This window comes from Miniopterus natalensis, chromosome 10 (genome assembly GCF_054644295.1).
Source record: "Miniopterus natalensis isolate mMinNat1 chromosome 10, mMinNat1.hap1, whole genome shotgun sequence".
NCBI lineage: Eukaryota > Metazoa > Chordata > Mammalia > Chiroptera > Miniopteridae > Miniopterus > Miniopterus natalensis.
Genome location: NC_142090.1, coordinates 76,168,743 through 76,192,973, shown reverse-complemented (window position 1 = coordinate 76,192,973; position 24,231 = coordinate 76,168,743). Strand labels below are relative to the sequence as shown.

The following is a 24,231-nucleotide window of genomic DNA, read 5'->3' as shown; positions in this document are numbered from 1 at the left end:
ACATTACAATAAAACTGAATATGTTCTGGAGGGATCCATAAAGTGGATTTTCTACACTCATAAGAACAAATAATCCACACTTACAGTTAACCTATTTGTCTCAATAGCAACAGATGTTCCGTAGTGTAACTAGGAAGTAACTGTGAGCATGGTGGAGATCTCCTGGGCAGATTGTGGACACCAGACAGTTAAAGCCTGGGTCAAAAATCAGAGAAACCCCTCTACTACTGCTATAATTTTTCACCTGTTGACTCTCTGACTCTTGTCTTCTGCACTTACCACCATGTAAGGCTTGCTATTAAATATTTAGCTAAGTAAAACAACTAGTTTTGAACAGAAAAGTCTATGAGTTTATCTGATTCAAGTTCAAGAATCAGGTAGTGTTTTTTTGTTTGTTTGTTTGTTTGTTTGAATTTCATACTTCAAATATCAGTTTTCCCCACGATTTTTCTAGCTTTGAATTCTATCACAATCAGGGATTCATCCATTTTTTTTTTTTTTTTACACATCAGACAGACTCTAGCACATGGATAAAATGCTGCTGCTTAAGGGCCAAGCCACATCAGCAATCCACCCGCAGCGCCACCCATTCTCCACTGAGTTTCCGCCAGGCGAGAGGGGCCCGGGTGGGCCGCATCCCGCCAACCTACCCGCTTCGTGCTCTCCTCCTCCTGCGCCTTCCTGAACTCGTGCTCCAGGGAGCAGTCCAGCTCGCTGAAGAGCCCCACCTCCTCGCAGTTCTTCAGGAACCTTGTGGGGGTCGGAGTCTGATCTGAAAGCACAGACGAGCGATCGGTCAGTGGGATCTTGTCCCCAAGAGCCAGCGGGAAGCAAGTGCTGAAGTCACAACTCCCCTCCCCTTGGCTCAATTAAGATGCCCACTGGCCACCCATAATCTCCCAGCCCTTTCAATAACACGAGAATGTGGAAGAAAATAAAACCATAAATCCCAAAGGAGGAACACAAAGTAGTCAGCTGCATAGGTGATTTTCAAACCTCCCTGCAGACAACTTCAGGGGATCCGGCCCTCGACTTTCAGGGGCGATATCATTTGAATCACACTGCGATGTGTGGAGTGAGGTTTTTCTAACTAGAAGCAAAATGATTTAGCTAAAATCAGCCAAAAAATCAGCTGAGCCCATGTTAACCCTGATTTCAGGGTGCTGGAAGGAAAAACGATTTTGTAAATTTTTATACCAAACACAAAGAAACACACAGGCAAGTAAAATTCCTTTTCCTTAATGGAGAAGGGAAACGTAACAATTCTCTCTCATTTTGGGAGTCGTAGAGGGTGATGAAAGGCTACAAGTCAAATACATTCAACTCCTACCCATTGAAAGTATAATTGTTAATTTTTGTTTTCTTGGCTATAACTAAAAGAATGTTCTGAGAGTACTCTTAAAAAGGAATAGAATTTCTTTCATATTTTGACTGTTGAGAGAGCTTACTATTTAGAAAACTGAAGGATCTGAAACCATAATTTGTGGCTTAATGTTCACAAAATATTTTCACACAATGTTCTCTGAAATCTAAATCTCACAAAATCCTATGAGGTACGTAGGGTGCATGTTAATTTATAAATGGAGAAAAAAACTAAGTAACTTATACAAGGTCACACAAATTGCAACCATCTTATCACTATGAAGTCCTCTCTTACTTTCAGATATATCCCTTCTCAATCTAAATCCTGTGCTTTTCCCAGACTCTCCCAGCTCCCAAGGACTCTGTTGTATGTGTAAAAGAAAACACTGACAACCCAGAAATCTAGATTTGAAATCCTGTGATTTGGGGAAATTACCTACATTCTCTAGACCTCATGTCCATCATCTTCCAAATAAAGTTCTAAAGTTACATGATTCTATGAATCGTAAAATCACAGGGTTCCCTTCAAAAGTCATGGTCATTAGGTCAAAGAAACATATGACCATTTAAAGGACAGCTCAATGGGAATATAAGTAATAGCTAGTTAGACACTAGAAATTAGGCCAGAGATTAGGGCTGGATATATAGACAAAGGAGCTGTCTGAACAGAAGGTGTAAACAGACAAGACCTGAAAGTGGGAATAAAAGACTCTGTGTGTGTGTGTGTGTGTGTGTGTGTTTCAATTTATTGGGTGCTTAGTCCATGCCATGCTCTGTCTGCACCATCTCATTAATTGTCACAGCAATCACATTAAGTAAAAATTATTTTCCCCATTTTACTTATGAGGAAACGGGAGCTCACCCCAGGCACCATTTAGAAATTGAGTCACACAATCATATCAGTAATTGATAACCCTAACAGTCCTTGGTTCCTTTGAAATATCTAGGAGTCATTGACTCAGTCACACAATAGAAGTGCATTACAATCCCACAGACTCTTCACTGTCACGCAGGAACATTTTTGTGACTTAAAAAACCTGAGAAAATATCACATAAGAAAATTAAAATATTGGACCACTGGTCATCAGTGGAAATTTAGATTCCCAGGTTTCAACCTTCCTTTATTCCTCTGTGATTCATTGTTGGAGATTTACAAGTTGAGGCCATGATTCCAGGGACAGAGACTAGTCATCCTAGAGGCTCCATACAACCCCTGATCGCTGAGACAGGTTCATAAGATGGTCCATGAAATCGAATTCAGGCTGGCCCTGGGGGCCAATCCCCGAACAAAGTTGACAGATGTTTTATGTCCCTTCTGAAGCAAAATGATTCCCAAATACCAGCACGTGCCCACATACATCAGCAAAGGAGGTTGAAGCAGAGTGGCACAGGCACAGCAGTGCCATGCCTGTCTTCCTGGGCCGCTCTACAACAATAGGGAAACTAAAGCTGGGGAACAAGGGGAGCCATAGCCATGGGCTGTAAACAGAGCTGGGTCCCTCCCATCCCTAGAGCAGAAGAGCCAGATGAAGGCCCCAGAGTCTTTGCCAAATGTGACTTTCTTTGCTGTGTGATATAGTGAGAGAAAAACAAAACAGATATCTCTATCCACATTTGGAATAGATAAGGCACACTGTTCCCAATTTTTTCTTCATTTTCTTCTTGTGAATGAGCTATTCTTTCCAGTTACAACAGGAACCAGACAATGGAGCTTAACTTTTGTTTTAACATTTATTAGAATTAATACAGGGTCTCTAGTTGTCTTTGATCCCACATGGTACCAGTTCCAAGTAAGCCAGGAAATGTGCAAATCTTCAAAAAGGGAACAGCTAAATCTATCAGCAGCTTAAATAAAAGAGGCAGAGGTTCTTAGCCACATGAATGCCTTGTCAAATAACTGTTCCAGCTGAAATTAGACCTGAAGTAAGTGGGTAATGTCCATGGCCATAAATTAAAATTCTTGTAAACCACACCCTATTTAAAACTGAGAGCACACACTGGTGAGCGGCGGCAGAGGCAGTTTCTATATCCTGCATGATAGGGCCGGTGCTTTACGGGTGGATAATATCTGAAGTTTGTTAAGGGGGCCACACTCCAGGGACTTAGAGAAACTGGCTCCATTGGGAACTCAGAGCTGAGGTGACTGGTTTAAGGACGTTTGCTCGCCTGTCTTTTAGTGTTTTCACTTCAGTGAGGACCATCCGAACGACAGAAGGGGATAGCCCCGAATCTCAAAGGAAACTGAAAGTAGATAACTTTTGAGCCTGAGCTTGACCCCAGCGGAAAGTGTTTTGTAGCGGTGACTGTCTTTGTCAGTCTGAATCGGCGCTGCGGGGGCGCCCGGGTGTCACCTTCCTGAAGACAGTTTGCAAACTTTGCAAACAGCACACACCACGTTCTTAGGAGACACCGGGGCCCGTGCAAGTGGGAAATCTCAGCTCTTCTACTCACGTCACGTGGCCGTGGCCATCTCTCTACCCATCGGACAAGAAAGACTGTGCCAACCAGGGGGATAAAAAAATCCTTTCTGACATTTGTCATATTTCAGTATCCAGTTCCCTTCCTGCGATGGGGAATCTGTTTCTTGAAAAGAGCACTTTTCCATAGAATCACTGCCTCTGTAGAGAGCTAGGGAAAGGCCATTTGCCACGCGGAGACCCTACTTGTGTATCTACCCAGGAGAGTGCCACGAAGCCAGCCTTATGATTTAGGAATCCACCCATCAGTTCCACAATAGGAAATCCTGTACCACGTTGCCCATGGGAAGGAAAACAAGTATATAGCTAGAATTATTAGAAAAAAAAAATAGTAACTGGCTAAGTTTTCCCATCAGTCCATAGCCTGCCTAGTGTCAGGGACTTTGGCCTCAGCAAGTATGATTATCCCAAAGTCTGAATGACAAGCGCAAAGCTACAGCCTGAAACCTGACTCTGCTTTTCAAAAGTGTTTAGTCTGCTCAAATTTAATAATAGGTTGCTACCTTATTTGGTTTCAGAGCTGCTTTTGAGTTATGTGTTTGCCTATGTTTCATTTTCCTCAATGATGAAAAAAAAAGGCAGAGCAACAAGTCATCAGTTAAAAAAGAAAGAGAAAAGAGAAGCAGAGTTCCCACCCTGTACCGGAGGCTAAGAAAGTGAACTTGCTAAGCTAAATTTTCTTTCTTTCGGCCTGATATTACTACAGTTTTACTAGAGGACTATGTAAAGTAATTTTACATCATTTCATATTAAATTGATGGTGGCTAGTAATTCTATAAAAGCCTCACTAATTCAGACCAGTTATATAAAAAAAAAAAAAAAATCCGTTTGAATTAGTGACCATTCTAATTATAGGGTATTTTTTTTAAGGCAATGCATTTTTATTATTTGCATGACTCAATTTCAGCCTACAAATGTGGCTTAATGGAATTCCCAAGAGTGCACTCAAATCAATAGAGAAAATAATTGGGAATTAGCATATCTATTTTAGTAAGAGTTGCGGTTCTCAGGAAAGGCATTTTTCTTAGATGCTTTTTACATTCTTTTTATAGTTATATGTATCCCATGAATTTTTCAGCAACGCTTTCTTTACAATATTCTTATTTAGTACCTATCTAAATTTTAATAAAGTCCTAATTAAGGGAGTTTACATTAAATAAATTCAAAAATACATAATCCTTTTTGAGAGCAATAATCAGTAACAGATGACAGAATTCCATGGAATTTTAGATGGGATTCTTTGCAATAAATGTGTTTTTTATTGAGTGTAAATGTACAATAGGAGCATTAGGGTCCTCTCAGTGACACTAACATTTCTGTTTCCCTACATCTGTCCCAAGATGCTGTGCTGCCATGAGACAAACCAAGGCAGCTCTGGTTTTTAAACAACAGCTGTTGGGATGCTTAAAAACTGACCGTGGCCAGGGTGAGCCAGGTCAGTGAGAGATGAGACACACTCTCATACTCTTGACTCGCCTGCTGGAATCTATATTGTCAAGGTGGACAGCTGGTGGACTATGTACCCTGAGAGGGCCTATGAGTCAACTAGAAAAGGCTCTGACAAGGGCCTTGCTTAGGACACATAATTCCAGAGACATAGATTAAGATTTAAATTAAACAGGTATATATCCTACATCTACTCACTATCAGCCACAGCCTAACCCAAGTGTTCCAACAGCATTCAAGCCACAATTTTAGTTCCCTTTGGAAGAGCTGAGCTGGTAAAAAGGGTTATGAGCACTGTGAGATCATGTCTGCTGGCCAAGTGAACTAAGGGATCCAAGGTGATTGTCTTATCAAAACCTGGCTTGAATAGTGGACGCTAAAGCTTAACGTTTCCACTTAGTCACTAATTGCCTGAGCTCCCCAACACTCTTTGTCAAAAGGGATAGTTTCCAGATGGAATAGACTGGAAGCCAGTTTTTCATACATAAAAGACGACTGCAGATCAAGGCCTCTGAGGTATTCAGGTGAATTGTTTAAAGTTCTGTTTTGCCAGGTCAGCTAGAAACATGATTGAGAAGCTCTTATCCATACATGCCAATAGCCACTTGTCACAATGGACAAGAAAATCTGATTTAAAAACACACCCTTTATTCCTCCAAATGCTAATGTGTTAGTATAATCTCCTTTTAAAAAGTTTTTATTATCTTCTCCATTTGATTGCTATTAAAGAGATAAGTCAATAAAAAATAAAAAAAGCTGTTCATAGATTTATATTCAAACATAAATCTAAGACCAAAACATGTTCTTAGTATGTATAGCTCATCAAACCCAGGTGTACACTAAGAAAATTATAGGCACATAGGGTCTTTAGACAAACGGCTCATCCTCTTTATTCTGTTTCCTCATATGAAAAAAGTGGCCAGAATTAAATGATAAAATGCATGTAAAGGAGCAGGCACAATTACAGGCATGAGATTAGGCAATAAGTGGAAGCTATTGTCATTAGTATCCTGCCCTCTGGTGCAAACCATGTCCACCACCCTCTGCTCCATAAAGATCAGCTTAATGTACACGGTGGGAACTTACTATGGACTTTTACCATCAATGGAAGAGGCAGTAAATATGGGCCATGTGTGTGTGTGTGTGTGTATGACTTATTTACTTACTCAGTCGGGTGTTTTATATCCTAGTTCATTCAAAAAAGAATTTGGAGTGAGGTATATTACCTTCCCTTTGGCTGCCTCCTCAAAATGCCCATGGATGATCAAATAGGGTTTTAACAAAGGGCTTAGCAATGGATTTGGTTTCTGAGGTTGTCTCATTGATCACGATCAGTCTCTTGGAAACAAATGCTGTACCTCATTGCTTTCTCCATAGTGAGAATTAGATTTACAGCCTGGAGCTAGAGATAGGTCCTAATTCTAGACCTAATCCAGGGACACAGTTGGGTCCTAAGGAATTACACGGTCATTTATGTTAGATGCCCTGAATCAGATGATGATTAGAAAGATGGAATGAGGGAGCTAGTCTCTCTGGCCTCTCTTCCACGTGTCAGCTCAAGATACAGGCAGCTGCACCACATCTGGTTTGGTGGTTTTACCACTTCGGGTCCCACCACACTCAGAAGTCAAGGAGAAAGGGCACCTGGGCCCACAGGGCTGAACATCAGGCCTTGGCTGAAATACACCCATGCGGAGAGGCCTTTCCGACCTCCCCTAGGCAGCCTGCTTGCCACTTGTGTCCCGTTGTCATGTTTTATCTTCATCAGCACCTGTCACTAATGGATATTCCCTCATTATTTCTCTGGGGAGGGGGTTGTCTATAATTTCTCCCCCTCCCCACTCCCAATAGAGTACAGGAAGTTCCATGGAAGAGGGGCTTCATCTGCCTTGTTATCGCAGCATTCCCAGCACCTAGCACAACAGGATCCTTGTAGGCTCTCAATAAGTGTTTGTTGAATGAATGAACAAGTAAAGTTCAAGAAGGTTGAACTTTCACCTTTCCTTAAAAGGTGAAACCCAATCAATACCCCTTTTATATCACAACTTCCCTGGTGGGAAGGCTAAAAAAGAGGCGTGCTGAGGCCATGCCTTTTAATGCCTAGTAATCCTACCATGAAGCAAAACCCATCATCTTCTAAGACAATATTTCCACCATACTCCACCAACACACACACACACACACACACACACACACAGTTCTCATTTGGAATATCATTTGCTTGTTCAACTATCAATAAAGTTTCCCTTTGATTTCCTATACAGAACTTGGGCACCCTGTAAATAAGTGGGGTGGGGATTTCTCCAGATTTGGGAATTTCAGGATGTCTGACCATAATGTCATTAAAATAGACCCAAACATCCTCCTCCTCACCTTTAATACTGAAATTTGATCATATTTTCAAACCAAACAGATCTATGTCAATAGTAGCTGGTAATTTTGCAACCTGTGTGTGGAAGTATATTGTCCTTAGCAGATTCCCATTTTGAACTTGGCACCTAAAAACCTTTTATATCACAAATTCCCTCAGCAAGAAATTATCATCTATCAGATCCAGAACAGCTGAAAGTAAAGACTGGGATCCATCATAATATTAGGACTCTGTAAATGGACCGTGTGGATCAAATAAGAATGGGGGGACCAAGGTGGGGATGGCTATATGTTTTTGCCCTCAGAATCCAACCCCACCCCACCATTCATGTCCCTACTAGCACTGTCCCTTTAGAATGAGAGGTGTTTATGTTTACTGTCTATCCATAAGAGCAGACTCACCTTAATAAAACACCATGACTGTCACTTTTGCTACCCTGCCTTGTGGCATGTCAAAAGTCAATTTGAGTAATAAATTCCACCTGGCTTAAATAAAATGGACTTTGTGTCAAAGCTATGAAATTATTTCATGTATTACAACTCTTTGGACATTTATCCTTAAAGAGCATATCTGTGGTATCTTAAGAACTTCCCTAACTTTAATATTTATAATTAATAAATGTTGAAGTAATTTTCCAAAATACGAGTTAACCAGATATCCTGAAATTAATAATGAACATCCATACCTACCATATTCTATCTTCTTAACATATGTCAAACTCTAGTTCATCTGGAATAAAATTTTGTATAATTGAATATTGCTTTAAAAAATGGCCCAAGAGAGACTTGAAAACTTTTGCCCTGATGATGCTCGTTGATTTAAGATTTGGTTTATACTATTTTTATTAGCAGTATATTTCAAACTGTATAAGATTATTTGTCTTCATGATAGGTCACAACATAGGCTTGAACTATATTAAGGAATCAAATTTTAATGAACCTATTTTAATAAGAGTAGATTCTGAAGCTTTTAATAAATTCAAATCTAAATAAATCAAGATACAGACAAGTAACAACTTCAGTTACATTTGCGACACACTCTAATATGTTAAAACTAAAATGAAATTTGAGACAAATACATATTGAAGTCTTTCCTAGAAAAAACAAATCGCAAAGCAAAAATACCCACTAGGTAGCCTATTACAATTCAGTGTGGACAAGATTGGCATATGACACATAGTAGACCTCAGTCCTCTAAACACAAAGTAATAGAGTTGGACTGGACATCTCGGTATGCCATCTGAAAAGGAAAATTCTACCAGACTACAAACACACAGGGCAGGTAGCAAGTTAAAAAATTTAGCACTCAATTTCACTGGGAATATAAAATGGCCTCATACCAGCTTCAACGTAAAACATGAGAGAGCAGAAGAAAATATGTCAATATATTACCCACGCTGTTTCCTCCATTTATTTCTCCCTTCATTTTCTTATTCCAAGTTTGACATAATAAAAATTAGAGTGACTTTTCTCCCAATATTTTCCCACCTGGCACTGCCAATTATTGGCAGCAACAGCCTCAAACTAAGAAGGATCTGATGAGAACACTGGAAAAGCTGCAAGAACCTAAATACCTACTCATAGGCATTATGTGGAAATGTTCACATGTCTTTAGCTGCTTTTCTCGGACCTTCGGGTGGGACTTCTTGGAGGGCCTGACTAGCAGCGTGCCTAGAAGATACTACGCTGGTACTTACGGCTATATTAAAAATATCTCCATATACTTACAGCTCCCTAATAGTCACCTCCCACTCTCCCACCACCATGAAGTCTATTTGAGGGATACTATTTGAGACAAATAAAGGAAGAACTTATGAATTTAAATATTGGGAATCGCAAAGTCTACAGTCTGGCTACTTGCACATACAGGTTCACAATAGAACTATGAAGTTATAGCACAGGTGACTCTATAGAAAATGATAAATGATAAAAACGAAGGAACAGACCATCCTTCTTAACCCTTGTAGGCTTTTCTAATTCTTGCAAATTTGAGTTTCTGCATCTCTGTTTCTAGACTTCAGACCAAACTATTTCTGAAGAGCGAGCTAGTTCAGTAAAACTAACGGGCAGAGAGAGGGGTGGTAGGTGGTGATGGAGGGAAGGGAATAGGAGGCCTTTGAGCTTGGAGAGTCTTCCAAACCACTATGCGTTTGCATATTAGCGAGTTACTGGTGGGTCTGTGAAGCTGTGCGGACGGCTCTGTCGCCAGGGGTGTTTGATCGTGCACACGAACTATGAAGCCTGACCCTGCAGCGGCCAGGGCAGGTCAGTGGGTTAGGACTGCAGGATCATCTTTGCCCTGCTTGGTGAGCTGGGAAAAGCTGCCCCATCTCTCTGCAGGCCTCTTCCTCTATCAGTAAAACATGGGTTGTAAAAATAATCTGTCTCACAAACTCTTAGCGGATTTACTAATAGGGATAATAAAATACTTGTAAATTTTAAATGCCATAGATAGGCTAAGTTATAATAGCCAGGCCTACCAGGGCGGTCAGTTTCTCTTCTGATATCATTATAACATGTTCCTGGGTGTATCGTCTTTCGCAATGCAGGGGAGCAGTGGCTCTGGTGAAATATTTCTAGCCTAAGAAGGGAAACAGGAATGCTCCCATTACCCTGCTAGGATTTACGAAATACTTCAATTTACATTCTTTCATTGAATCTTCACAATAAGCCTGTGAAATAGACTTGGCTGATAAAATCAGTCCCATTTTATGGAAAAAGAAACTGCAGCCCAGAAAGGTTCATTAACTTGCTCAAGGTCAGACGGCTGGCGGATGCAGAGCCCAGGCTAGGTAGAGTTCAAGTTTCCTCACTCCTAGCCTGGCTCTCTTTCTAATTTATCACCCCACCTGTCAAGCTGGGAAGAAATGGCAATTCATTGATGGATCATTACTTTTTATTCCTGCTCACATTGCTGTGTTTTATTCCTGAGCACTTGCTGTGTTTCCATGCCCTTTCTCTTTTCATCTCTTGCTTAGGAGGGGGTGCTGTGTCCTAAGGAAACCTTCAGTGACCACCTCGGTCCAGAAAGAGAGCTCCTTCTACTAAAGTTGCCTAGTATTTTTCCTTAGACTACTCATTTGATATACAAGTGCCCCTTTACTTCTGGTAGGGTTACATCCGCATAAATCCATCATAAGTTGAAAACATCATAAGTCAAAAATGCATTTAGTAAGCTTAACTTACTGAATGTGACAGTTCAGCCTCGCCTACCTTAAGCGTGCTCAGAACACACATTAGCCCACAGTTGGCGATTATCTTGAGTTTAATCTCCAAAGTAACTGCCTTCCTCTTCTCACCAGAAGCAGGAGACACAGGCGAGCATTTTGTAGACATGATGGGATGTGAAAAGACAAAACACGGCACCCCCAAACCACTGACAACACAGGACGCCCCAGCATGTCAGCTGTTCACCCGCGTGATTGTGGCTGACGCTGCTCGCAGCCTGGGCCCAGCATCATGAGAGAGTGTCATACGTGCATTGCTAGCCCGGGAAAACATCGAGATTCAAAATTCAAAGTTTGAAGTTTGTTTTCTACTGAATGCATGTCTCTTTCACACCATTACAAAGTCAAAAAACCATAAGTTGAGCCATTATAAGTCGAATCATTCTAGGTCGGGGGGATCGTATGTACATCACGGACAATGTCTATTTTAATTCACTGTTCACATGCACACTACACTGCAATGTCCTTGACAACAGGGATCATGTCCATTTTTGCACCTCACATGTCACTCAGTACAGTGCAGTGTACATTACAGACATTCAATATTTGTCGCCTGAGTAATCACAGGTACGTGCTTTTTAAAAATAGTTACATGGAGCCAGGTTTTAGAGTAATAAATATTTACATGCCTGAAGATGAGAGGTCACAGCTCTTCAAGTATTTGAGCGAACACTGCATTAGCTGATTACATTGCTGCTTACCGTTATCTTAACTCCTTTTATCCCTTAGAAATGTATATTTTCATGGCACAGAATTTGCTAGTGGAAATCATCCTGTCATAAACAGAACAAGCACTGGTGGCTGATCACCCAAAGTCTCTTCGCCTGGTGGCTCCTTACCTGATAGCATATTGTCTGTTTTTATTGAGGGAAACTTCAAAGTCATTTCATGCTTGTGTCTATGAATCATCAGATGGTCCTCTGTTGGGAAGCGCTGTCGGACAAACAGAAAAAAAGGGGAGAGGGGAGAGGAGCCATTCAGTTTTGTAATCCATATTGGCCATTACAGAGAAAAGATTTATTCAGCATCGCAAACATGACAGGAAAACAGAAAACTGGTTCTGAAGAAGTGTGAAAGTGTGAGTAAGTAAAACGACAAATTATTTTATGGGAGCAACTGTACTGGGATGTTCCTGTGAATTATTGATTCCCAAATATATGCATCATTATTTCTATTCTAGCTAACCGGGGCCTTAATTATGTGGTAGAAAATGCTGGCTGAGGCTGATAAGACACAGAAGAGCTTTGCCTTCCACTGTCCTCTGACCCCCCCACACCTCCCCTGAGAATTCCTTTTGAAGGCCTTTGATTCTTAAACATCATACTAAACACTCAAATATAACCAACTGTGATGAGTCATCAGTAAACCAGATGTTTCCTTAGGAGCTAGAGGTTTGTGTCTAAGGGTAGACCTTAAATTTGTGTTTATTTAAAGGATAAAACAGAGAAAGGTAAATAAATAATATTGAAAGTATTAAAATAATATCTACAAGAGAAAGATGCTGTATTTTTAAAGAAAAAAGAGTATTTAAATGAATGTTTATTTATGATGACAAAGAATAACTAACCTGAGAAAAGCAACCTCCCATTTCTACCTACACGTATGAGAAAAACCACGTCCAAAATAAAATTTAAAAAACAGATTTAAACCTGAGTAGCACTGGAGTTTTGCAAAACCATTTGGAACTTCTCTCTAGCAGTTACTGTTATACATGTAGTTACTGATACACATGATGATGTATAATTAAGTCTAAGGCATAATACGTATGTTCCACATTATCTATAGATTAACCCAAAGTAGGAGAAATGTATGAAGTAGGAAAAGAATTTTGATACATGTCAGACTTTGGGAAAGAATTACACATTTTGCTGAATTATTTGACATATATATCTACAAATGTGCCCCATGACATTTGTATAGTATGTTTCTGTTTATGAAGACCTTGGACACTGATTCTCTGATTTTTTTATAATCATACATACAATTTATGTAGTAATGTGACAAATTATTTTTGGCATTCTACACTCTGTACAGTGTAGTAAACCAATAGTTTATTTTTAATTTTCAAAGAATGACATTATGGCAGTCAAAATGTTGCTCCCAAATATTTAGAGCTGTTAGTCTTCCGGTCACATGGTGGGATTGTATTTCCTGCCCTCCTGTGGTTGGTTGGGGCCAGATGATCAGCTCGGCCCATTGAGCAATGAATGAAAGCGACATGTCACCCAGATGTGAGCATCTAATTCTTGGTGCAAAACCCTCTAGAGAGCCCAGTCCTTCTTCCCTGTAGCATGGTGATTCACAGTATTAGAAACAGTGGCCCTTCAACCATCCTAGACTCGGAAGGATTACGAAGACCATTTCTCAATTCTGAAGGATTATGAAAGACAGCCTGCCAATCTACAATAGAAGTGGATGCTTGGGTGACTGAAATCCGCCTTTGTTGTTTTAAGCCATTGAAGCTTTGGTGTAATTTGTTATTGTAGGAGATCCTAGCCTGTACTGACTCAGACTGGGATGTTTTAATAACTGGACTTAACAGAGTACCTGCTTTATCAAAGTCAAGTGAAAATACGACAAAAGACAACAAACTGTACTGAACATTTCCGAATCTCTGACAATCTAGACAATCTTTCAGAGCTTCCCAGTTCCTCTGGGTAGTCATTAAAAATTTCAGTTACCATTGTTACTACGGTAGAACACTTTTCTGCAAATAATATGGTATGTTCATGAGAATGAGGGAATTTACTGGGTTAAATCCTTTGGAATATTCTAAAAGTAGTTCTTCTAATCACCATCACTTATTTATATGTCATTCATATCACATAAATTGGAGAGTAAAGAATTTGTAAAGCATGGTAACTATCTGAGATTTCTGAAGATAAGAAGTCTGATTTATAATGACATGGAGGTTTTAGCTGCAGGTCCATCTATTCCCTTGGGCATTTATATACCTTGTAATGACTGCACCAGCTACACGACACTGCTACGTGTGGTTTACAGACACAGGTTAAATTTCTTACTCTTTCTCTCAAAAGCCTGATTATAATTTTTTTCTGTGATACATATAATGAACAAACAACATAGTGATATCCTTCATTTTGTACCTGTAAGCCATTTTTGGGGTCTCTATAATAATATCCTACAATAGAACATCAGCTAGAATACTTATTAAATAACAATAATTTCCATAATATCTCATATTGATTATAATTACTTTCCAAAAGACACAACATAAGACATCTTTTTTAATTTGGTAGGAAACAAGCAGAAAATTATAAGTAACCAAAATGTATAGTCTGTAGCAGAGACAGAGCTGAGAGAGGCCACTGGGACCCAGAATATGATTGAGGCGGAGGGCAAAGGAACAACGAAATGAACACTGGACTTTGTGAGGTCACACAGAGGAGGGAAGCTGTTTCTCTTTACTTCTGGAACGCAGCTAACGTATAAGGACACAGAAAGTCCTCCCACGGACTATGGGCCGCTCCTCATAGAGTGATGTTTATTTCTAGGGAGAGAAAAGGGGAGGAAAATCCCCCCATCACCCCTGGTGCAGCAATGATAATTCACATTTACTCCCCTTTCCAATTCCCAGCCATCCTGTCTTCTACACCCAGGTCCCCAGGCTGGGAAATATCACTAAAGTAAGTGCCATGATCACAGCTGACTCCATGGGGCTTTCCTAACCCCCACCCCCACCAGGAGACCCTTGGAATCACTGGGCAACTAGTACATTTTCTCAATTCTAATACCTCTTCAATGGAAAGATGCACATGTTTTTATAACAGCTTGTCAAAAAAAAATGATTTAAAGCATTAGAGACATCAAGTCTTAGATGCGCCTTTGCATTTACATTTGGCGGGGCATTGAGGGGAGAGGCCTAGAGTTTTACCTTAGAACCAAGAAACAACGTAAGCCCTCCACTCTCATGTTCCTCTAGCCTTTTCCTCAGTCCACCCAGCCTTCTCGAGGATGACCTGCTCCTTCAGTGAGAAATTCAAAGTCATTCAGAATGCACCCCTCGCCCTGGCTGGTGTGGCTCAGTGGTTGAGCTTCCCACGCACAGAAAGGCTGCCCGTTTGATTCCCGGTCAGAGCACATGCCTGGGTTGCAGGCTCGATCTCCAGTGGCAGGCGTGCAGGAGGCAGCCGATCGATGCTTCTCTCTCACATTGATGTTTCTCTCTCTCTCCCTCTCTCTCTAAAAATCAATAAAAACATACTTAAAAAATAGACCTCCACATCAGAGTCTGATGTAACCTCACAGACTCCATTTCCATTCTGTCCCCTCTCCGAGAAACGGTCACCCCTCCCCTCCGCAGGACCTTCTGCGCCCTGCATGTCCCCGGGGTTGGAGCTTCAGTTGTGGCCTCCAGGCCAGCGAGCTCACGCATCGTGCCCTTGACTAAATCGAGCCTGGCTAGCCTTTCATTTAAAAAAGAGCCTCTCTCAAGCAGCCTCGCTCTCAGGCTACCATGATATCACCCTGCTTCCCGTCTCTCCCGGTGCTCTTGAAAGAGCCCTCTATGCTGGCCACCTCCACTTCCTCGCCACCCACTCACTCGCGAAGCCCTTCCAACCTGGCCCGCGCCCCGGCTCCTCTCTCATAGGTCACCGGCAAGCACCCACTGCCAAGCCCAACAGCCTCTGCTCAGGCCTCTCACTCTCCCGGCTCGAGCAGCGTCTCACACCGGTGACCACACGTCTGTGGCATTTACTTTTTTATACACTGCCTGATTCCAAAAAGCAAAAAAGGTGGCTTAGAGCAACCTTTTAGTGGAAAGCATGCTTCTAGTGGAAAGCATCCATTAGAAGTAGGTGACACACACACACCCCCCGCAAAAGGAAGGGATCCAAAAAGAAAGAAGGGTGAAGCCAAACTCAACCTGGGATAATCTGGGATGGTTAGCAGCACCTGGAGACATTTTTGGCTTTCACAACTAGGGAGTCTAGTAGGTAGAGGTCAGGGGTGCTGTAACATCCTGTAATGCACAGGCTCCCCCGCACCCCCAAGAATTATTCAGCCCCAGATGTCAACAGCGCCAAGCTTGGGGAACTGTGCCACATGGTCTGATGAGCTCTCTTCTCTCTGACTTATCTAGATATTAGATATGACTAGCAGCCCTTCCCCAAAGGCCCTCCTCTGCGCTCAGTCACAACCCTGGACTCACGTCTATGCGACAACATGTCATGTTTCCATGGCATCTTCCCTCCGGGAGGCTCCCGGACGCTCCAAATCTCTGGGAAGATGGGATAAGAAAGGTCCTCAGCGGGCATCAGCTCTCATCTGACCCCTGGACGTCGCCCCATGCTGTGCTGCTCACCCCACCTCATAAACGGGCGAGAGCGTGAGCAGTGTAAGGAAGGTGAGCGTGACCACCCAGGTTGGAAAGACGCCCATGCCCCGAGCTTGTCCTGTGTCCTATAGAATGAAGATCTTGGCGTGAGAGTGACCATGTCTGGTCATTTTCCAACGACTGGAACGTGAAGCTACCCAAAGGGTCAGCTATAGAAGAAGTCGCCACCAGGCTCCAAAGCTAATGTGTAAACCTCGGATGTTAGGGGATGGAGGTTTCCGATCTCACTCAGAGGCAGCTCCAGTGTAGCAGCAGTAGGAAGAGCAGCAGGGAAAGTAACAACAGCCGACGCCGACTGAGCACTTGCTACCTGCAGGCTCGATACTAAACTGCACGCAGTCGCGCATCTAATTCTCACAGTTCCACTTGGTGCGAGCCATCGGAGGCTAAAAGAGGTTTAATCTAGCATAGCAGGCCAACTTCTCCCTTAAAGTGTAGATAAATAGAAAAAAAATGTAGGTTCTAAACGAGCTCTAGGGGGTTTATTGCATTCAAATGGAACAACAAAAAATAGAATCCAACCACTGACGTTAAGCTATTTCCAGTAATCCGAAGACCCAGTATTCAGGTGGCTGTTATAAAAGCCACTTTCTGAATAACGAACCTGAACATCTGGCTTATGTCCGGGGGAAAGTTATGAGTGGAAGTGGCCAACACTGATGTTTTTCAGGGGCTAAGAGGGAAGTAGTTTAAACTATTCAAAATGAAAAATAACATAACCCCCGTGATGACGATGGTGATGGTGGTCAGGGGACACCGGTGATACCTGGTGAGGAAGGAGAGCCCACAGCAGGCATGACTGCCAAAGGAGAGCTGCTGTCCCCCTGGAGGTGGGTGCGTGTCTGTGAGGCAGGGTGGGGGGGGCCCACACTCACCTGGGAGCAGCCGGGGGCACTGCAGACGAACGGCCTCTCCTGCTCCAGGTTCATCTTGGATTCCTCATAAATCTGAAGGGCCAGGGGGAAGGGAGGAAGGAAAACAGAAATCCATGAATATTTCCTGCTCCTACCTGAGAAACGTGAGAAAGGCAATTGAGTGGAACCACCTCTCTACGTCAATTCCCAAATCAGACGAGAAAAACATGACCAGGAACACAGGTCCCACCTTGCTGAAGTTCATTAGCCTCCCTGCTCTCCGGTTTCCTACTCCGTTTTCTGGAGTGTGTATTTACTGTACTTTAAAGAAAAATGCCATGGGCTTGAGCAGCGAAAATCCTGCCTGTGGAAAACCACCTGGACTGTGTCATCACCAGGTAAGACCTCACCTGCACAGGCGGATTCCAAAGCGGAGTTCCCACCTGTCATTTGAGGTTGGCTACTTAGGACAGCAGGAGAAGGGACAGTAACTGGACCAGCAATAGAGTGAGGACCGACCTGAGCAACAGGTCAAATGATTCATCTATGGTCACCCCACCCGCCGAGCTTCAGTATGATCAAGGGGTGCAGAGAGGTCCTGCAGCCAGCTGAGTAAATGACCCTGGTGGAAGCCAGGGTCTCAAATTCCCTTTCATCTCAGACATTCATTCAATGATACTTTAGCCAAAATTATCCAAGTTTTGTAAGGGGAAATCAGAAAATGCAAAAATACGTTACCTTGGTTATTTTGTTAATTTAGTTTTACAGGCTGATTTCATATTAATATTAGGTTAAGGCTACCACCCTCCTGCTCTAGATAAGTTACCTGGAATCAGATAGTTTTGTAGGGAGAAACCTTGTGTCGTGGTCTCAGATATACATTAAATTACAGTGTGGTCTTTTCTTACGTAGGGGTTAGATCCAAAGGTAAATTAATCAGGGAAAAATTGAGCAAATCAATATTACCTTTGCAAATTCTCCTGAAAGCTCATAAAAATACAGTGTATGTGGTTCGGTGGTTACCAATGGACATAGTAATATACTTTTTTTAATCATTAAAAGTACTAAATTTAAATAATTTGTACACAATTTAAATCGTTTCCTAAATCACACTTTTTGCCAACTTTAGAGTTGAGTTCATACAAGCTGCATGGCTCTATTGTGGAACTAAAACGTATTGCTTCATCTCTGGGCACAGGAAGCAACTGGCTTCTTTAAAATGCTACTTGCAAGTGATCCCAAAGGAGTCCAGGTCACCTCTGCCCCTGAAAGAGGGAGCTCTGCTTCAACTCGCACAATAGTCACTGTTTGTCCGAGGAAACTTTATTATCTTGCCAAAATTTTTTTTTACAAGCCCAGTTCTAATTTTTTGTCATTACACCCTTCCCCCAAATATAAATATATTTCACATAAAAAGACTTGCCTTAAATAACACTGACGGTCAGATATGTTTTTTAAAAAAAAGGTAAAAATGTAAACCCTCTTCACACCACTATCTCTCTTCATTGTACAATTTTCACCAAGCAATGCCGTGTTTTTGTAATTTATTTGTTGATTTCAGAGAGAGAGGAAGGAAGAGAGAGAGAGAAAGCGACATCGATTTGTTGTTTTACTTATTTACGCGTTCACTGGTTGCTTCTTGAATGTGCTCTGACTGGGGATGAAACCTGCAACGTTGGCGTACTGGGATGACGCCCTCACCAACGGAGCTACCCGGCCAGGGCAATGCCTTTTTCAGTCCCCGTTAGTAACACCTCCCATTGGTCAGCTGTCTCAACACAGTGACTTAGCGTAATTTTCCAGCTTTCTTGTATCAGCCATATTGTTTAGACTCTTTCACTCTATTACAGTTAGAAGGACAGAAAAAAGAAAATTGACAAATATCTTCAGAAGCTTTCACTTGCCCTTGTCTGAGAAAAGTCGTGAGCAATTAAATAACATCTCATCTCTGATTATTCATTTCATGTTGCCATCGCTCATCACGGGGCATTCCTCCTCTCCACTGTAAATGCTGATAAGTTATTTCTATGCCTCAAAAGAAAGGGTGACCTTAAAGCTGAAAAAGTGATTTTGATCCAAGACAGATTAAACAGCAGAGTAACTGGGTTATCCAGGATTTAAATATGCCTTGCTATTCTAGTAAAGTTTTAGAAATGCTTTTCTGGAACTTTTCTGCCTTGGGGTCACAATCTGTCTGAGCAGTGCCAGGCCACTGGATTGCTTCAGGCCTCGATTTCCCCTCCTTCACAAAGGGGGGATGGATATCATCCTTCAGGTCCCTTGTGCCCACGCCACACTGATCAGTTAGATGGCCTGTAAGACATTTCCAAATCATGGAGAAAAGTCTGTGCACTAAAATGTGTGAGTCTGAAAGTGGGAGGAAGTTTTGCAGGCAAGTGTTATGGGAACCTCGCTTTAATATTAATATCCCTTACTTAAAAAAGAGAATTTGCTATCAGGCGAGTTTCTCTTGGGTACCACATAAGAGATTTCGTTGTCGAAGTGACAAAATAATGCCACTATTGGTAATAACCAATAGTAAGTTCACACGACAGTAAAGACAGGAAAGTTCCCTATGAATACATTTGCAGCCTACGTCTGAAAGTAGCAATTAGTGACAATAATTAGATCAATGTCCAGCTAACAGAAATGGTCAGGATTGAAAGTACTACTGCAGAAGGCAAGCGATTCATTAACAAGTCAAAGAGAGAAGAGACTGACTAAGCTCCGCCTCATCAATATAGAAAGAAGGTCCTTTCCTACTACAATCACAACTCATTCCAAACCCTAGTCCATCAAAACGGTGACTTCTCCCATAAATCCCAGCCCATAATGGCGATAATTTAGCAATTCCGCTTGACGCCAACATCAGCTACCTTATATTAATTATTAGTTACAACTTGCATACGAGCTGCAGTAAATACCATGGAATTATACTTTGATGCTGGTTCATAGAGACGGAACAAAGTCCAGCCATATACATTTTTTAAATTAAATTTATTGGGGTAACATTGGTTAATAAAATCAGAAAGGTTTCATGTGCACAATTCTATAATACATCACCTGTATGTGTGCCCACCACCCAAAGTCAAATCTTCCTTCACCGTAGATTTGACCCCGTTACCCTTACCCCCCACCCCTTCCCTCTAACCACCACGCTGTCGTCTGTGTCTATGAGTTGTTGTTTGTTTTTCTTGTTTGTTGCTTTCAGTTTTATATCCCACATGAGTGAAATCACATGGTTCTTAAATTTCTCTGTCTGATTTATTTCACTTTAGCATGATACCGGCCATTCAGATTTCCTCTGTCCCTCTGTCTCACTGAGCCTCACAGTATAGATGGGACATTTAGAGGAACAAGATCGATCAGAGAAATACCAAGTCTGTCACTGGATTGTTTCAAGTTCAGTCATCAACATGCTTACTTGTCCATTTTATTATTTTACATTTTAACCATAAATAAATCTGTATTGATGTTTCACACGCTATGGATCCCACAGACCAAATGTTTTGAAATAAAAGCCCTAAGGTAAAATGGAAGTGGCTAAAATGAAATAAGTTTTAAGTGATTAATAAGGCCCGAGTGGGCGTGCGTCTGAGTGTGTGAGCCTCAGCTGCTTTCTCTGGATGCCCGCGGTTCCCACATTCAGCCCGCAGCGGGCGGCACGCCCGGTTCATTGCTTTCCGTGTGGGCGCTCGCCGTGGCTTTACTGCCTGGTGCCACTCTGCCACGCAGGCATCATTATTTTTATCAACTAGTATGATCTGGTCTGGTGTATTAGTCAAGAGCCATTTTTATGGTCTATTATTAGGGTTCTTTTCTAGCACATATTGTAATAATTACTCTCTCAAACAGACTCCCACTAAAGCTCTGCGTAGATTCTTTTATCATCCATCAAGTGGGGGCCAATTACTCAGACGTGATTTTAGCAGCGTGGTCTGCGTCTGGGCCTCAGAAGGCCGGCTCCAGCCCCTCATTTCCCATTCGCTCGTTTTACTAGCTGGGAGGTTTGAGTGAACCAAGTGGCGGTTGGCAATCGCCGTACCCCAGGCTGCGCTGCGTAGAGGTGCCATAGTAGGCATTGGATAAACAACCGTGGAGTGGATAATGAATCCTGAGTCATCGCAATAGGCCATTCCAAACATCTTGCCTCTTGTCTATTCCTAAGGCGGTGGTTCTCACACTTTCTGGCCTAGAACCAGGTTTTCAGGGAAGCAAGAGGTTGTGCAGGCCTCAGTCCACCTGTTCCCAGTTAGGGCCAGAAAAAAATTTAATGGGCGAAAAAAATCAAAGTTGTTTTTGGTGAAAACAATGAGTTAATGCTAGTTTTCATTAAATTTCACAGGTGAATGTGTTAATTCATGATCAATTCAATCTGTTGATATTGCCATAGGCATCGAAACCAATGAAGTCTAGTCCATTAGCCACATGCAGGCTGCTCGTGCCCCCCACAGAGGCCCTTTGAGGAACCCAGAGTAAACCCATCACTTTAGTTAGAGACACTCATAATTGTGGCCGACTGTCCAATCATTTGAAAGTTTCTAAATAGTACTGGTTTTTGTTCCTTTTTTCCAAAGTTCAGATTCAATGTTCACTTAAATGCCTCATGAGTCTAATTTCCCTTCAAATTTTTGGAAAACAACACAAAACCCTAATAACAAACCCAAACAGTGCATAGAGTAAGCAGAGGTTTTCCGTAGCTGACAAGGAGATGACAGGCTTGATTTACAATTCAAACCCTCAACTGCCACTGGACTCGGGGGCCTCGCCATGAGCAAGAATCTCTCTCATTGTTCATCGTCTGACCCCACAAATTCCTCCTGGTCTAAAACGGGAAATCTTCCACAATGGCTGATGCAATCCATTCAAACGCTCTGCCAGGCTCTCAGGGATATCCTTGGAATCCCCATTTCATGAATGGCAAGCATTGCAAAACTCAAATGTTACTAAAATCTTGGAGGGCCTACGCAAAATACTGTAAATATGGATTTTAAATGGAAGGACAACAGTGAGCCCAAATGGAAAAATAGAACAAACTACATCATTTGCTATAATCAGCCAAGAGGGATGCTTCCCTGTCTAAATCATAGGAAGCCATTGCCGATCCTCAGTGAACGTTAAACTCCAGTGTTAGTGGAATGGCACACATTTCCCCCAGGAACAGCAGGTAGAGTCGTACAGTGATACACAATTTGAAACAGCAAGACACTAAAAACGTTGTTTTAATCTGAAAATCTGGCATGCGCTTTTATCAACACCAAAAGTTATGGGAACTTCAAAGCTGCAAACAGAATCTAAATACGAGTGAGCACTAATAATCATATCGATGCATCCCGATCGGATCTGGTGTGGTTAATCTGGACATGAACACACTACAGAGCTGCAAGAGGGTGTGTGTGGATTTTAATAGTGATGTTAACATCTGTCGGCATTTATTGCCCTACTGTGATCGTGGAGAGTCTTCTTGGCAGGACTCATGTGAAACAGACCTTGCTACCTTGTTGAACTTACTAGACTGCTGGGAGAGCTCTAGAGGAGGAAACCGGCCCCTCCCAAAGGTCCGAGGACAGCTGACAAACAGGAGCATCTTGAGCTGGTTACACTGTGTGAGAGTCTAGGTCAGCCTTACTTTGTTTCTGGGAACAAAGGTTGTCTATTAACTAAATTAGTTAAGGGCATAACCGATTTGTACCTTGTGTTTCGGCGGGGGGGGGGAAGCAGATATCTCTCTCAATGTATTGATCAAAACAGCAAAGACCCACACACAATAATAACCCAACACAAATTCACCAACAATACAGTATAAATTATTTTATCCTGAGATGCCTGATTCTACTTTAAAATCAAGGACACAGCCCTGGCAGGGTGGCTAGGCTGGTTGGAGTATCATCTCATACACCAAAAAGTGACGGATTCACCTGGCCAGTGTGGCTCAGTGGGTTGAGTAACCTCCCATAGACCAAGAGGTCACTGGTTCACTTCCCGGTGAGGGCACATGTCCAGGTTAAGGGCTCTATTCCCACTAGGGGGCACGCAGGAGGCAGCCAGTCAATGCTACTCTCTCATCTATGTTTCTCTCTCTCTCTCTCCCCTTCCCTTCCTCTCTATAATTCAGTAAAAACATATATTTTATTTAAAAGTTGCAGATTCAATTCCCAGTCAGGGCACATACCTAGATTGTGGGTTTGTTCCCCCACGGGGGTGCATACAGGAGGCAACTCATTGATGTTTCTCTCTCACATCAATGTTTCTCTCTTTTTCTCTCTCCCTCCATCCCTCCCTCCCTTCCTCTCTGTCAAAATCAATTTAAAAAATACACATATTCTCAGGTGAGGGTTTAAAAAAATAATAATAGATAAAAGCAAGGACACAGCATGGTTCTCCCAACACATGGCTAGTGGTTGAAAAGGAATTATATATTCAATTTGGGCAAAGACTTTCTTGGGAAGAAAACTATACCTTTCATTATCTTATTTGCCCATCTGCAAAACGGGACTATTTTAGTACTTAAAAAAGAATGAATGGAAGCTAATTGCAAAATAAGAGAAAAGTAAAACCTGCTATTTTAAATATATCTTTACTTTTCGAACATGAATGTCATGGTTTCAAGTAAAACAATAAACACCCTTGAATTTCAGCCCAAGAAAATCAGTTATTTTGTGTGTGTCCTTGTGTCCCTTTCTGCATCTGTGTGTCTGTCTGTCTGTCTTTTCTGTATCTTCTCCCTCTGAAACTCTGTCTCTCTCTTTGCATTGTCTGTTTGTCTGTGTGTCTTTGTTTTGTTATGTATGTCCTTCTCTGTCTCTTTGTGTGTCTGCCTGCCACACACACACACGCACACACACACACACGCACTCACGTTTTATCAGATGCGTCCTTACTAGCTTTGCTGGTAAAAAGATCGAGTAGGCTTGTTTCCTGTCTCAGTGTTATTCTTGACGTGGGCTGCAGCGAGAATCTGAATTTCATTGGGCTATTATTATTTGCAGCTGTGTGACCTTTTTAACCCCGCTTTTAAAGTGACATTTCAGCCCTCCAGCTTAAAACGCCTTGAATGCTGCAAAGTTTTCAACCCAGAGATTTACACAGGGAACGAGACCCGGAGAGGCCCTGTACCTTCGACGTGGAAACTGCGC

At 42.0% G+C, this 24,231-nt stretch overlaps 1 protein-coding gene across 7 annotated transcripts in view; it reads right to left on the bottom strand.

Moving 5' to 3' along the window:
- CREB5 (cAMP responsive element binding protein 5) overlaps positions 1 to 24,231 on the bottom strand; it is a 362,805-nt gene that overhangs the window by 282,355 nt on the left and 56,219 nt on the right. For all 7 annotated transcript variants that reach the window (XM_016222264.2, XM_016222265.2, XM_087821233.1 and 4 more), the window contains 3 exons: positions 17,117 to 17,188; positions 11,722 to 11,815; positions 651 to 772 (listed from right to left, as the gene is read on the bottom strand). In XM_016222264.2, coding sequence (XP_016077750.1) covers positions 651 to 772; positions 11,722 to 11,815; positions 17,117 to 17,188 — 288 coding nt within the window. The remainder of the gene's footprint in view (positions 1 to 650; positions 773 to 11,721; positions 11,816 to 17,116; positions 17,189 to 24,231) is intronic.